General features: G+C 34.4%; 1 protein-coding gene across 1 annotated transcript; it reads left to right on the top strand.

Moving 5' to 3' along the window:
• Positions 1-450: 450 nt before the first annotated feature.
• LOC128223978 (uncharacterized) lies at positions 451-7547 on the top strand. Its single transcript, XM_052933533.1, has 5 exons — positions 451-764; positions 2877-3049; positions 3958-4029; positions 4465-4848; positions 6670-7547. Exons 1-5 carry the CDS (start codon positions 752-754, stop codon positions 6916-6918), a joined length of 891 nt encoding a protein of 296 aa, XP_052789493.1. The 5' UTR covers positions 451-751; the 3' UTR covers positions 6919-7547.
• The last annotated feature ends 6238 nt before the right edge of the window (positions 7548-13785 follow it).

The raw sequence follows: 13785 nt of genomic DNA, 5'->3' as shown, positions 1-13785 counted from the left end.
ATATAGACACTAACCTGGCTTTTGACTTTATACACATCCCAATAGAAAAACAAGGACATGGCATCTCTAGAACAATTCAAGACACAAAATATAATTACAAGAAAACACCATGTTGACCATTGACCGACTGTCAAAATTGAGTTCAAATACATAACCCTTCCGCCAAGGAGTCAATTCCACAGGCTATGATTTTTTCCAATATTTACACTGAAAACTATCAATTTCTGCAATAGTGTCTAATTCAGTCAAGTTCTCTGCAAAAATAACATTTTTTTCTTCTTTTTCATTCAATTTTAATAAAATATTGATACTTGAACACAAGCACTTTTTTCTGTATTCACATCCGGATCAACGGGGGGCAGATAACTGCGGTTTTGAGCCTACAGTGCTCTGCTTGTGTTAACATAACTGCAAGGCTTTACCTGTCACCCATTTTCCGATAGTCCTACATCTAGCTCGGTGCTATATTTAGCTATTGAACGCATGCACCTGATAAGAGAAAATAAACATTTATATCCGCTAGGTTTAAATGTCAGCGCCTTCTTTTTAAGAAGGTTTAAGTGTAAAAGGAATTAACTTAAAACAACGATTCATTTAATATTAAACAACTTTTATAGGTTGAATCAGTTGAGGTGATCTTCCTCCTAGTTTAAGTACTGCGTTTGCTGACTAAGAAGGCTTAAAGCAGTGTCATTTAAAGCAATATTTTTAATAAGGAACAAGGAAGACAATTTATTAAGCCGGATTTAAAATGCATACTCAAGGTAGGTAATTTGCACTGGATTAATTTCAATTATCGATGTTAACAATATAAATTTAAGTAAATTAATGAAATTACTTTAGAATGACAGCTCGAATAAAGCGAGAAAAAACCCATTTTAATCAATAACTGATGAATGACATGAATTGAATTAATTGGTAGTTTTATGAGTGAATTCAGTTAACTTTGTTAGTTGTTGTAAAATGATTCACCAGAGCACGTTTTATGGTGTCCGACTGTAAAATATATTATACCGTTTAAACTACGAATTATATGGCACAATGTGAATGAAATTACAATGTATGCAACATGAAAATATCACGAAGACCAAAGGTTATTCCGTTGTTAAAGACTTCAGGGTTAGAACAAAATGTACATGCAAGCCACTTAAATAACGTTGCGATAAACATGTAGAAATCTAAAGTTATATCATTCAATCATACAATGACAACTACATGGACAACCCCAATAAACAAACGATTCAAGATGACCATATTTATAGACAGAAGGTCAATATGTGGTGGATCCGTGGTCTAGAAGTAACACACCTGACCATCAATCCAGGGGTCGCACGTTCGATTCCACGCCTCATCAATATACATTATAATCGCCTTCTGGGAGTGACGTTAAATTGTGGTCCATTGGGCAGCGCTATACACTGATGCACGTTAAATAACCACGGTTGCTCTAACCAAGGTTACATTCTGTCTGTGCACTATGCTCCAAAAATATAAAATGACAAACTATCTTATCGGAGCACTTGGCGAATTGGCCAAGTGTGACTCGTTATTTTATTTAGTCTTTGAAGTTTAAATTGCAATTAGAAAGTTTAGTCACAGTTGAATAAAGTGCGTTATAAAATTTCCTTAAACGTATATATATATATATATATATATATATATATATATATATATATATATATATATATATATATATATATATATATATATATATATATATATATATATTGAGTTATTCCTATCGATAACACCCGAACTCTCTTTATATTAATGCCCTACATCATTAAACGTGTTAAATGTTACATTTATATATAGTTTAACGTAAGAACTAGGTCATGTACCCAAATAAACCAAATTTCCGCGGATGTGTTTAACATTATCAAAACTTAAACCGCAGTATAATACGAGTTGGTACGACGCGGATGACCGCGTAGACTTGTCAAATGTTACTCCATTTATATTACATTTGTCGAACGATAGGATGCATTGATAGTTTGTTATATTCACTAAAAGGCAGATATCCCTGACATTGGGTTTTCTTTCGTATTAAATCCAAACCGTGTATACTGGTAAATACTGTTAGAGGCACAAATGCCAGCACATCTAGTTGATCGCGGGTAGGGGCTTAACATCATCCCCCCACCCTTGAAACGGTCCAAGATTTTTTTTATTATCAAAATAGGCGAAACGAAAACGAAAAGAATAAAATACGCATACAGTGCACCTATTCGGACTAGAAATTGTTAAATCCGACATTTGAAACCATATTTATTACGGTTCCGAGGGAGGGTGTAAGGTACCGTTTCTTATTTACCCCCCCCCCCACCCCATTTGCAGAGCAATTCTTACAGATTGTAATTTCTGAATCTGTTTATCGTTAAGACCCGTCTACTTACGACTGTCCTCTGTTATCAATTGAAATATTGAATGATAGTCCCGTGAACAAATAAGCAAGCTGCTTTCAAAGCTGTGTTATGTATTACATAAAACTATATTATTTTACAAATTGAGTCTAGTTTATATAAAGTGCAATCATAACACTGAACAATACTTTTAGTGAATTTTTAGATTTTTTAGAATACAACCTACATTTTCAGTCAATGGAACTGTAGACGGGCAATAACTAAGTACTAGGCTAAACCATTAAGACTTTAACTTTTGTGGGTATTTAAAGGTCCGCCTACTGCCACGTTACGCGCTCCCTGCATCGAACTCTGCATTGACAATGTATTATTTTAAAACAGTAAAATGACCTGAAGTAACATTTCATGATTAAGAATGGCTTGTGAATTATCTCACTCCCCCCATTCTTTATCTTTACAATGGTATTTCATGTCATCAAACTATTGCTAATACAATTTTGTACTGTATTTCAGTTGCCGGAAGTGCACAGAGCACGAGATCTGCTGAACGCACCAAGAGATGTATCCGTATCTCAGCATGGGCCACGCGATTACTAGCTCTTCTCAGCATCGTGTTTTGCATCGTGGCGTTTGTGACCATAGGAGAAGTTGTGTTTGGAATCTTCATGATTGTCACAATAATCCTTGTAAGTAGTTCAGAGAGGAACAATTGAATGTAAGCAGACAATTGTAAATCTCAGTTGAAAAAGAAAGACCCTCTCTTACTCACGAAGCCATACATAATCCAATTGATTATGAGCTAGGAAAAAATAGAAGTTATATTGTATTTGCACTTGCACCTATACGTTTTGTACTGTAAACATTTCGTAACAATGTACATTGTTGACATACGTTCGAATCAAACCATGATGTTTCGGACATATCGTATCTACTGGGAAATATAATGTGGTCATTATACACTTGAAGTGTTAGGGAGAATTTTAGTCTCTTTGACAGTTTAGACCCAGAGTTTTGGGAGATTGACTCCAGATTACACCTAAAAAACTGGCCATTCCTCACGAAATACCGCACGAGCTATTCGTTTGAAGGCAATTATTCTGATAATGTTCTATTATTTTAAATAATTTTCAGAATTAGTCTAAAACTATATATAGTAGCATATTTGCTTATCATTATTGCATGCAACTTTAGTTTTTAATAAACCGTAATGGTATGCTGTCCTTGCAAAGGAATTATAGATATACGTATGACTATGTTTTTAAGGTCACGTTATATTGAATATAAAGACGAAGCTAGGCCAATATAATACAATAACAATGAAAACAACATGCATATGCCAAGTAGTCTGAAACAAACCCTGTTTTGAAACTCAAGGTAAGGACTCAAACGCCAGTGGACTAGAGACACAAACGTACAAACACCAAACACATCAAAACAAACACAATACACAGATAACACACTCATCAATGTAGATATGCCGATGAGTATTTAAGAATCTTTAATGTTATAAATCTCTCCTAGGTAGGTAATTGCTGACAGGAGGTTTAATGAATCAGCCCAAGCACTAAAAATAACGTGATGGTTTTCCTTTCAGAGCGTTATGAGCCCGTTAAACTTCAACTGTTGCTGCTATTCGGATTGTTCAAGAAACACGAGGACTGAGAAAGTATGTATCTGTTTGTCTTAAATCGCTGTTTATGAACATATGTAATGATTGAATGTTACATTTTGTGCGGCTCATAGGTTAATTAAAACATTTGGTCAGTGCACTATTAGTAAATACCGAACGACTTCACAATAGACCGTGTACAAACCTAATACATAACAGCACAATTTTCAATGGAATCACTGAAAAATAACAATTTAGATACAATTAAACGTAGCATAGGTTTGAACATTGGCAGCGTCAATGGCGTCTCTTGTTTCATCGACTTTAAATGCATTTATCCGAAATAACGTCATACGGGTAATAACAAGGGTCTCTGTGATACATTGTTGTATTTCGTTCTTCGGAATAGGAATTGAAACTGGACGGAAAAGGTTATATAAGAGACTGTAATATGAGTGAAATTATGTGTTTATGAGCAACATCTTATTTCAGGCAATTGGACATTGGGCTGTCATTGTGTGGATGTTCATGAGCAACATGGGATATGTCATAATGTTTGGGTACAGCTGGTACTTCTGGCTAGCATCTAGAGATAGCTACTACTATAGAGGTTCCAGATATTATGACAATTATAACTACGATTATAGCTACTACTACGCGAAACACGACCTTGCTTTGCTGGACACAGTATTTGCAATGTCTCTGCTTATCACTTTCTTCCTATCGATATTCAACCTTTACTCGTTTTGCCTTGTCTACAAGTACGGATGTTGCTTCATGAATGAAGTCGATAAGGAACATTCCCAGCAAAGCGTTGAAACGGCAGTCGTGATGAATCAGCAAATATCTACGATCGGAGTTGGTCTTCCAATTAACGTAAGTTCGTGGTTTTAATCGTTTTTAACAAATTTATAAGAACATGCGTATGATGTTGAATACCTTGTGGTTTTGCGACAAGGTAGGACAAGTATATCTCACTCTTCTTTAATTGTTTAGCATGAAATTTTGTTTAAGGTTTTTCACAACAAATCCTGGTTAATAGATAAGTGTATCCTGTTGGTCGGGCGGGAGGGCACGCGAAAGAACGGACGCTACACAGGTCCCGAAATCATAAAAATACGTTATTCAAATCTCAATCTCATTGATTCTCTGACTCAACTCATTTTATCTCATTTCACTATGAATTATTTAACATCGTATGCGTGGGTATGCCTGGTAATAGCACATTCTGTCTTTGAATGTGTTGATTAAAACCTTTGGTCTAGATTCAAAGGAAAACACATACAGGCAGAAATATACTTGAATACAATTCATTGCATTTTATCAATAACTTAAGCACATTTTTGCTCTAGTATTAGTTATCTTATAAAATAGAAATATTTACAAAATGTTTTTATTCAAAGATTCTATGAGACAACACGTTTTCAAACAGGATAAAAACATGCCAGGATTTGAAACAAAATATGAGTTGGAAAATGAGTTGAGATTGACATTGAATTTTGACTTGAGTTTTTTTGTGATATTGGGGCCAGTTTGTTTTCTATTAATACAGTAGGCATGTTAATAGCTTATGTTAAAATATAAAATGTGATTTCTTTGACGTTGGTTTGGTTTTTGTCACTGTTACGAAAACTAACTTAAGAATATAATTTGGCGAAGGCTTTAGATTTAAAACTTGGTATATAGCAAGCTGATTTGAAGTACATTTGGTTTGTATATGGTGTCATTGCGATAAAGATCAAAGATTAATGTTATAAAAGAAAATTCACTCAATGACCTTGGAACTTAAACATAGTGATGAAACTTGTTGTGCATGAAGCTAAATTTAAGACTTAGCTGGGAAGTGCTTTTGGATTCGGTAGGTTCATGCTCAAGGTCGCTGACATTAGCGAGGACAGAATGTAAAACTGTTTAGCTCAATAACTCGAACAAACTCGAAGTATAATAATAAAACCTGTTGCAAAGGAAACTCATGACAAAATGCCACCCTGCTTTATAGCTTTAGATAAGATGAATCGCAAGGTCGTTGTTACAAACAGAATAGAAAAACGGTAATCTTAATAATAACTATAATTACAAAGTTAGGTATATAGGTTAAATATTCCACGCCTAGGATAAGCCTTCGTAGCACAGTGGATACAACACTGTATCAGTAGGGTTAAAGACGGTGTTTGTAAAGATAGAAACAATATTTATTGCTCAATACTACTATTTGTCAATTTATTATACTGATGAAATTTGGGGTATTGCAAATGAAGACGTACTTTTGAGTAATTAAAGTTGAATTCAGAGTCATTGATAATTGAAAAAGAAAACTCAACACTTTGTTAACGCATTTTAGTCTGTGATTCTATATTAATGAATAAATGTAGTCAAGGAATTGGTTACATAATTGGCATAATAACTTGATATCAAAAACTTAAAATGCCACATGTCCTGGTTACTTATTTATGATGTACCTATATCACCAAATGTAATTAGTATACACATGTTTGGTGTTTCGCATTACTCATCCTAATACTAAAAGTATTTGACAAATCTGCCGAGATATAACTTCAATTGACTTCTATTTAATATTGACATATTTTTGTACTACTTATTACATAGTTCAATACTAACTCGGATCGCATAACATACAAAGTAATGTGTAAGTTGAATAGAAATAAACAGAGAATGCAAATTAGCTCATCTTTTCAGGGTGTGCAGTTCACAAATGCTGCAGTGGGTGCTCAGCAACCGTTTACAAGCCCTGGGATGCAATACCCACAATACCAGCCATATCCTGCTGGACCTTATTACATGGCTGCACCTCCCCAGCAAGCAATTGGTGTTACAACGGACTCAGTTGGCGTGTCTTTTCTACCAACAATGGCGGCTGCATCTGCACAGGCTTCCAGCCCTCCACCATACGCTGAAGCCGATCCGAATGAAAAACAACCACAGTGATCGAATACCAAACCTCGTATCTTGCCAAATATTCAGAGGAATTTAAGACGATAACATTGATAAAACTAAAAAAAAAATTGTTTAAATTCAATATTGAAACAAAGTTATTTATTCAAACAACATTTATTTAACGAGACAATCGACTCTGTTTGTTTAAAACAAAGTGATGCCAAATAAATTGATCTGGATTATAATAGTATATATATTATCGGCGTAAACTTTACCTTATTTGCGTAATGTATATCTATACATCTAAAACATATCCGTCAAATATATGTATAATATTTCTTCGTGAAGGAAGCACTGTCATGCGATAGAAAAATGTCCCAAACTATATAAAAGTACTTTTGTTTCATATTGACATTACCCCTGGAAATTACTTTTCTCCGATGTATATATTTATCACTAAAGGGAAGTATAAACAACTTAGTCGGACATTGACCAGACGGTGAAAAACAATGAGTGAAAACATAATGTTAATCTGGATCTTTCGATTGTTTTTTAAATTGTGAAGTAATCTATGTTATTCAGAATATGTTCAATGTATATGATTGCAAACACGTGACTATATTTCTTTTATTTTATACATGTTCTAAATTGCACATGTGTACATAAATATCCGTACATACCGCTGTTGTGTGATAGTTATATTTGTTCAAGCTTCTGTAGATTAACAAATGTTGGCATTTCTTTATATCTAAGAATACGCACATTCTAACAATTGTATCTATAAGATATACCAAATATTCGGCGGTGAAAAACAACAACAAATAACACCATGCGCCTTTTATGAAGGTCTGTATGTTTCAACAATTTATGCATATTTATAAAATGTCCCCTGTAAACGTCTGTTTTTATATTTTATATTATTGTTAAATCATGATTATGTTGATGTTTTATATCAATCCAGCTTTGCATGTTAGGTTTTTTTGTATGTTACCTGTGGCTTTGCTATTTTAAAAATTGATCACACAATGATAAGTGAAAGACAATCCAAATGTGAAACAATCGCAGTGATCGAATCAAAAACAATGTGATGCCAATTTTAAATTAATAGATCTGCATTTGTATATAAATTACGTGTAAATGTACCTTATTTGTGTTATATACTACAAGATTTTAGTCAAATGATATGTTTATATTTCTTCGTGAATGTAGAGCTTTTATGTAATGTTCACATAAAATACACAGTACTGGAATATTGATAACCCAGTGATATAATCAATGTGTTGTGTCATCATTCTTTATACACACTCCTTCAAATATTTGAAAGGTGTCGTAACATATTACATTAGACAGATATTGAAGGTAAATATTTACATAAGAATTTAAAGGGTAACTGGTCTCAGGAACAACTGTGCTACATTGAGATTTTATTGAACGGTACTCAAACATCCAACTTACTTGAATTACCGATTGAGATAACTCTCTTTTGCATTCCATGCTAACTTTGGCCCTTTAAAATTATATTTATAAAAACAGGTTAAGGTTTTGCGTGTTACCAGATTTAAGTCAATATCTCATCAAATACATCATGTATTGCATATAAACATTATGCAAGAACTCCGAGCCATTCAACCTTCTTAAAAATATGTTCTATCTTGCATACAATTATAATTTTGCACCTTTACTATTCGACTTTAAAGTCAAGCGTGCTGTCTCTATGACAGCCTTTGTTTATTTCTCTGGTTTGCAAGCTACACATGTAGGAGAAAATTCACACCAACGAGACCGGAGCGATAGACAGCCTTTGTTTATTTCTTTGGTTTGCAAGCTACACATGTAGGAAAAAATTCAAACCAACGAGACCGGAGCAATAGACAGCCTTTGTTTATTTCTCTGGTTTGCAAGCTACACATGTAGGAGAAAATTCAAACCAACGAGCCCGGAGCTATACGGACTCGACGGTTTCACCACCTGCCCGTAAACACATAAACAGGTCAAACAGTATCACCTGGAGGAAGCTATTGTTCTTCACTGACGTCACTTCCTGTTCACGTGCTGCGCCTTCGATGGTGTAACACCGACTGTTGCGGGTTTCCGTTAGAAGATTACAAGTCAGCTTTTGCTGTTAAAAGGCGGCTCCCTATCAAAATGGAAGTTTATATTTAATTTTTAACTTAATAGACGTGATTTATTTTTCAATAGTAATAAAATTGAAAAGAGTTAATGTGTTAAATGTATCAACACAAGAGGTGTTTTGGCATCTCAGAATGCTTGCATTATTGATGAAAAATAAAGGAAGACAATTTGAAGATCATTTGAGTTTGCATGTTTTGCTTCCCATTTTAGAGGAAGTATACGTGTCATTTTAAATGAAGACTACTTTGTATTTTCACAAGCAATTATTCATGTAAATAGCAGTAGCGCAAAAGATGTTATAAAAAGCGTCATCGCTGGTTAATGGCGGCATTCCGAATGTTACAAAACAGATATTTTAATCATACTTGCACAATGTTCATCCCCAAGGTAAACATACATATTTTACATATTATGTCGATGTGTATGTACGACACGGCATGCCTAATTCATGGCGGCATCGCCAGGGCTGTATTATAATAGTACACGGTGGCATTACCAGTACTAGTAAATATTTAGATATTGTTAAAAATAAAAAGCGGCATCGCTGATACATAGCGGCATGGCCAGAGATGAATAATGATAGTACACGGTGGCATTACCAGTACTAGTAAATATGTAGATGTTGTTAAAAATAAAAAGCGGCATCGCTGATACATGGAGGCATGGCCAGAGATGAATAATGATAGTACACGGTGGCATTACCAGTACTAGTAAATATGTAGATATTGTTAAAGATAAAAAGCGGCATCGCTGACACATGGCGGCATGGCCAGAGATGAATAATGATAGTACACGGTGACATTACCAGTACTAGTAAATATACAGATATTGTTAAAAATAACAAGCGGCATCGCTGATACATGGAGGCATGGCCATAGATGAATAATGATAGTACACGGTGCCATTACCAGTATTACTAAATATACAGATATTGTTAAAAATAAAAAGCGGCATCGCTGATACATAGCGGCATGGCCATAGATGAATAATGATAGTACACGGTGCCATTACCAGTATTACTAAATATACAGATATTGTTAAAAATAAAAAGCGGCATCGCTGATACATAGCGGCATGGCCAGAGATGAATAATGATAGTACACGGTGGCATTACCAGTACTAGTAAATATGTAGATATTGTTAAAAATAAAAAGCGGCATCGCTGATAAATGGAGGCATGGCCAGAAATGAATAATGATAGTACACGGTGGCATTACCAGTACTAGTAAATATGTAGATATTGTTAAAAATAAAAAGCGGCATCGCTGACACATGGCGGCATGGCCAGAGATGAATAATGATAGTACACGGTGACATTACCAGTACTAGTAAATATACAAATATTGTTAAAAATAACAAGCGGCATCGCTGATACATGGAGGCATGGCCATAGATGAATAATGATAGTACACGGTGCCATTACCAGTATTACTAAATATACAGATATTGTTAAAAATTAAAAGCGGCATCGCTGACACATAGCGGCATGGCCAGAGATGAATAATGATAGTACACTGTGGCATTACCAGTACTAGTAAATATGTAGATATTGTTAAAAAGAAATAGCGGCATCGCTGACACATAGCGGCATGGCCAGAGATGAATAATGATAGTACACGGTGGCATCACCAGTACTGGTAAATATACAGATATTGTTAAAAATAACAAGCGGCATCGCTGATACATAGCGGCATGGCCATAGATGAATAATGATAGTACACGGTGGCATTACCAGTAGTAGTAAATATATAGATATTGTTAAAAATAAATAGCGGCATCACTGACACATAGCGGCATGGCCAGAGATGAATAATGATAGTACACGGTGGCATTACCAGTACTGGTGAATATGTAGATATTGTTAAAAATAAAAAGTGGCATCGCTGACACATAGCGGCATGGCCAGAGATGAATAATGATAGTACACGGTGACATTACCAGTACTGGTAAATATACAGATATTGTTAAAAATAAAAAGCGGCATCGCTGACACATGGCGGCATGGCCAGAGTTGAATAATGATAGTACACGGTGGCTTTATCAGTACTAGTAAATATACAGATATTGTTAAAAATAAAAGCGGCATCGCTGACACATGGCGGCATGGCCAGAGATGAATAATGATAGTACACGGTGACATTACCAGTACTAGTAAATATGTAGATATTGTTAAAAATAACAAGCGGCATCACTGACACATAGCGGCATGGCCAGAGATGAATAATGATAGTACACGGTGGCATCACCAGTACTGGTAAATATACAGATATTGTTAAAAATAACAAGCGGCATCGCTGATACATAGCGGCCTGTCCATAGATGAATAATGATAGTACACGGTGGCATTACCAGTACTAGTAAATATGTAGATATTGTTAAAAATAACAAGCGGCATCGCTGATACATAGCGGCATGGCCAGAGATGAATAATGATAGTACACGGTGGCATCACCACTATTAGTAAATATGTAGATATTGTTAAAAATAAAAAGCGGCATCGCTGACACATAGCGACATGGCCAGAAGTGAATAATGATAGTACACGGTGGCATTACCAGTACTAGTAAATATGTAGATATTGTTAAAAATAAAAAGCGGCATCGCTGACACATAGCGGCATGGCCAGAGATGAATAATGATAGTACACGGTGGCATTACCAGTACTAGTAAATATGTAGATATTGTTAAAAATAAAAAGCGACATCGCTGACACATAGCGGCCAGAGATGAATAATGACAGTACACGGTGGCATTACCAGTACTAGTAAATATGTAGATATTGTTGTATATAAAAAGCGGCATCGCTGACACATAGCGACATGGCCAGAGATGAATAATGATAGTACACGGTGGCATTACCAGTACTGGTAAATATGTAGATATTGTTAAAAATTAAAAGCGGCATCGCTGACACATAGCCGCATGGCCAGAGATGAATAATGATAGTACACGGTGGCATTACCAGTACTAGTAAATATGTAGATATTGTTAAAAAGAAATAGCGGCATCGCTGACACATAGCGACATGGCCAGAGATGAATAATGATAGTACACGGTGGCATCAGCAGTATTAGTAAATATGTCAATAATGCTACAAAGATATTAAAAGCGGCATCGCTGATTAATCATTGCATCGTCAAATGTGAATAAGAGTACACGGTGGCTTCACCAGTACTAGCAAATATGTAAATAATGATATATATATATATATATATATATATATATGTATGTATATATATATATATATATATATATATATATATATATATATATATATATATATATATATATATATATATATATATATATATATATATATATATATATATATATACGAATATTTACTTTACTAGATGCTTACTAGATGCTTTACCAGAATGCTTGGTTGACAAAGTGGATCGTTTCCGGAACTGCTACAACAGTGGATGGGCACAAGTATCATTCGTCAATACGAAAGCAGTTTTATTAAGTTGGAAAAATCGGCTTAAAATAACGGTTCAGGGAGATGGAATATTGTGTATGCTAAAGCTTTCACTATTGCAATATATTGATTGCACAAAGTGCTTTAAGGGCAAACGTTGAGAGGATTCTGCTGGTTTCATCTGTAGTACATAGTAAGTGAATGTTAATAACAATGTATTTCGTACATTTTTATAAAAACATAAAAACAATGTCCACACATAGAGTGACATTTCAAGGACTACTATCCTACTAGAACTGGTCCTTCTTATGTCCAGGTCAACTACTGACTGAATGAAAAATGTTTTTTTTTTATTTTATTTTTTTATTTGATATTGACTTTACATGGTTATGCTGTTATCGATATCGAATATTTGAGATGAATTCTTTAGGACACTTGTTCCTCATATTGAATGTATTTATTATCGAAATTGATAGTGTTAAACACGAATGTAAGGTAGCTTTTATATGGCACTGTAGTTTATATTAGTTTTATATTTGCCTCGATGAAATTACAAGTATTGGGTTATGTACTGATTCTGAAATTTATTCGATTAGCAAACGGGGTACAGTGAAGATCGTCTCATTGTAAACCTTTAGCGGTATTTATTTATTTTTTGTTATTATTATCATTATTAAAAGTAAATACAAATAGACGATTGTTTCTGTGAAGTTAACGAATATTTATTTTTCAGTTCGGTATTGTTTGTTCTACCGACGTACGAATGGGAGTTTACTCGTGTAGAGGGCTGTGAGTGGCATTGACTCCGGACATTACTACAATGCAAAAACATTCATCACTGTGTAAAGGAACTTTGAGCCATTCATCATGTTATGGCTTATCAGGGAATCAGTGCCTGTGTGAATGTTTTTGCATTGTAGTGTACACAAAATAAAATACCCCGCTTGTTGGAACACCTATACCTTTTCCTCTGTTTTTACATTAGGTAAAGATAATAAATATGTTTGGCAAAATATTTAATGAAATAGAAAACCTAATGCTATTTAAAACATTAAGTAAAAACTTAGAGATCAGCTCGCGAAACGTATACTGACAAGAACGTAGGAAAAATGAATGTCAAAAACATGGACTGAATCTGTTAAAAGAATGATAATATGTTTAAAGGTTGCTTTAAAAGAAATACTGTCTTTGGCATTTAGTTTGTAAATAAAGGTTTAAGATGTCATTACCAGTGAACAACGAGTTTATTTGAAAAGATTTTCTTTCATTATATTAAGAACAATTCATTATTCATATTAGTTTACCCGTTTCTTAAATTTCATCTGTTTCCCACTACTTCTTTGTGGGATTTCAAAATGAGAACA

This window comes from Mya arenaria, chromosome 17 (assembly GCF_026914265.1).
Source record: "Mya arenaria isolate MELC-2E11 chromosome 17, ASM2691426v1".
Lineage (NCBI taxonomy): Eukaryota > Metazoa > Mollusca > Bivalvia > Myida > Myidae > Mya > Mya arenaria.
This window is presented reverse-complemented; position numbering and strand designations above follow the sequence as displayed.

Bases quoted from the DNA above. Each gene is read 5' to 3' on its own strand.
- LOC128223978 (XM_052933533.1), top strand. The intron at 4,030-4,464 runs GTATGTATCTGT...ATCTTATTTCAG, and splicing joins GAAACACGAGGACTGAGAAA to GCAATTGGACATTGGGCTGT. The intron at 4,849-6,669 runs GTAAGTTCGTGG...TCATCTTTTCAG, and splicing joins GAGTTGGTCTTCCAATTAAC to GGTGTGCAGTTCACAAATGC.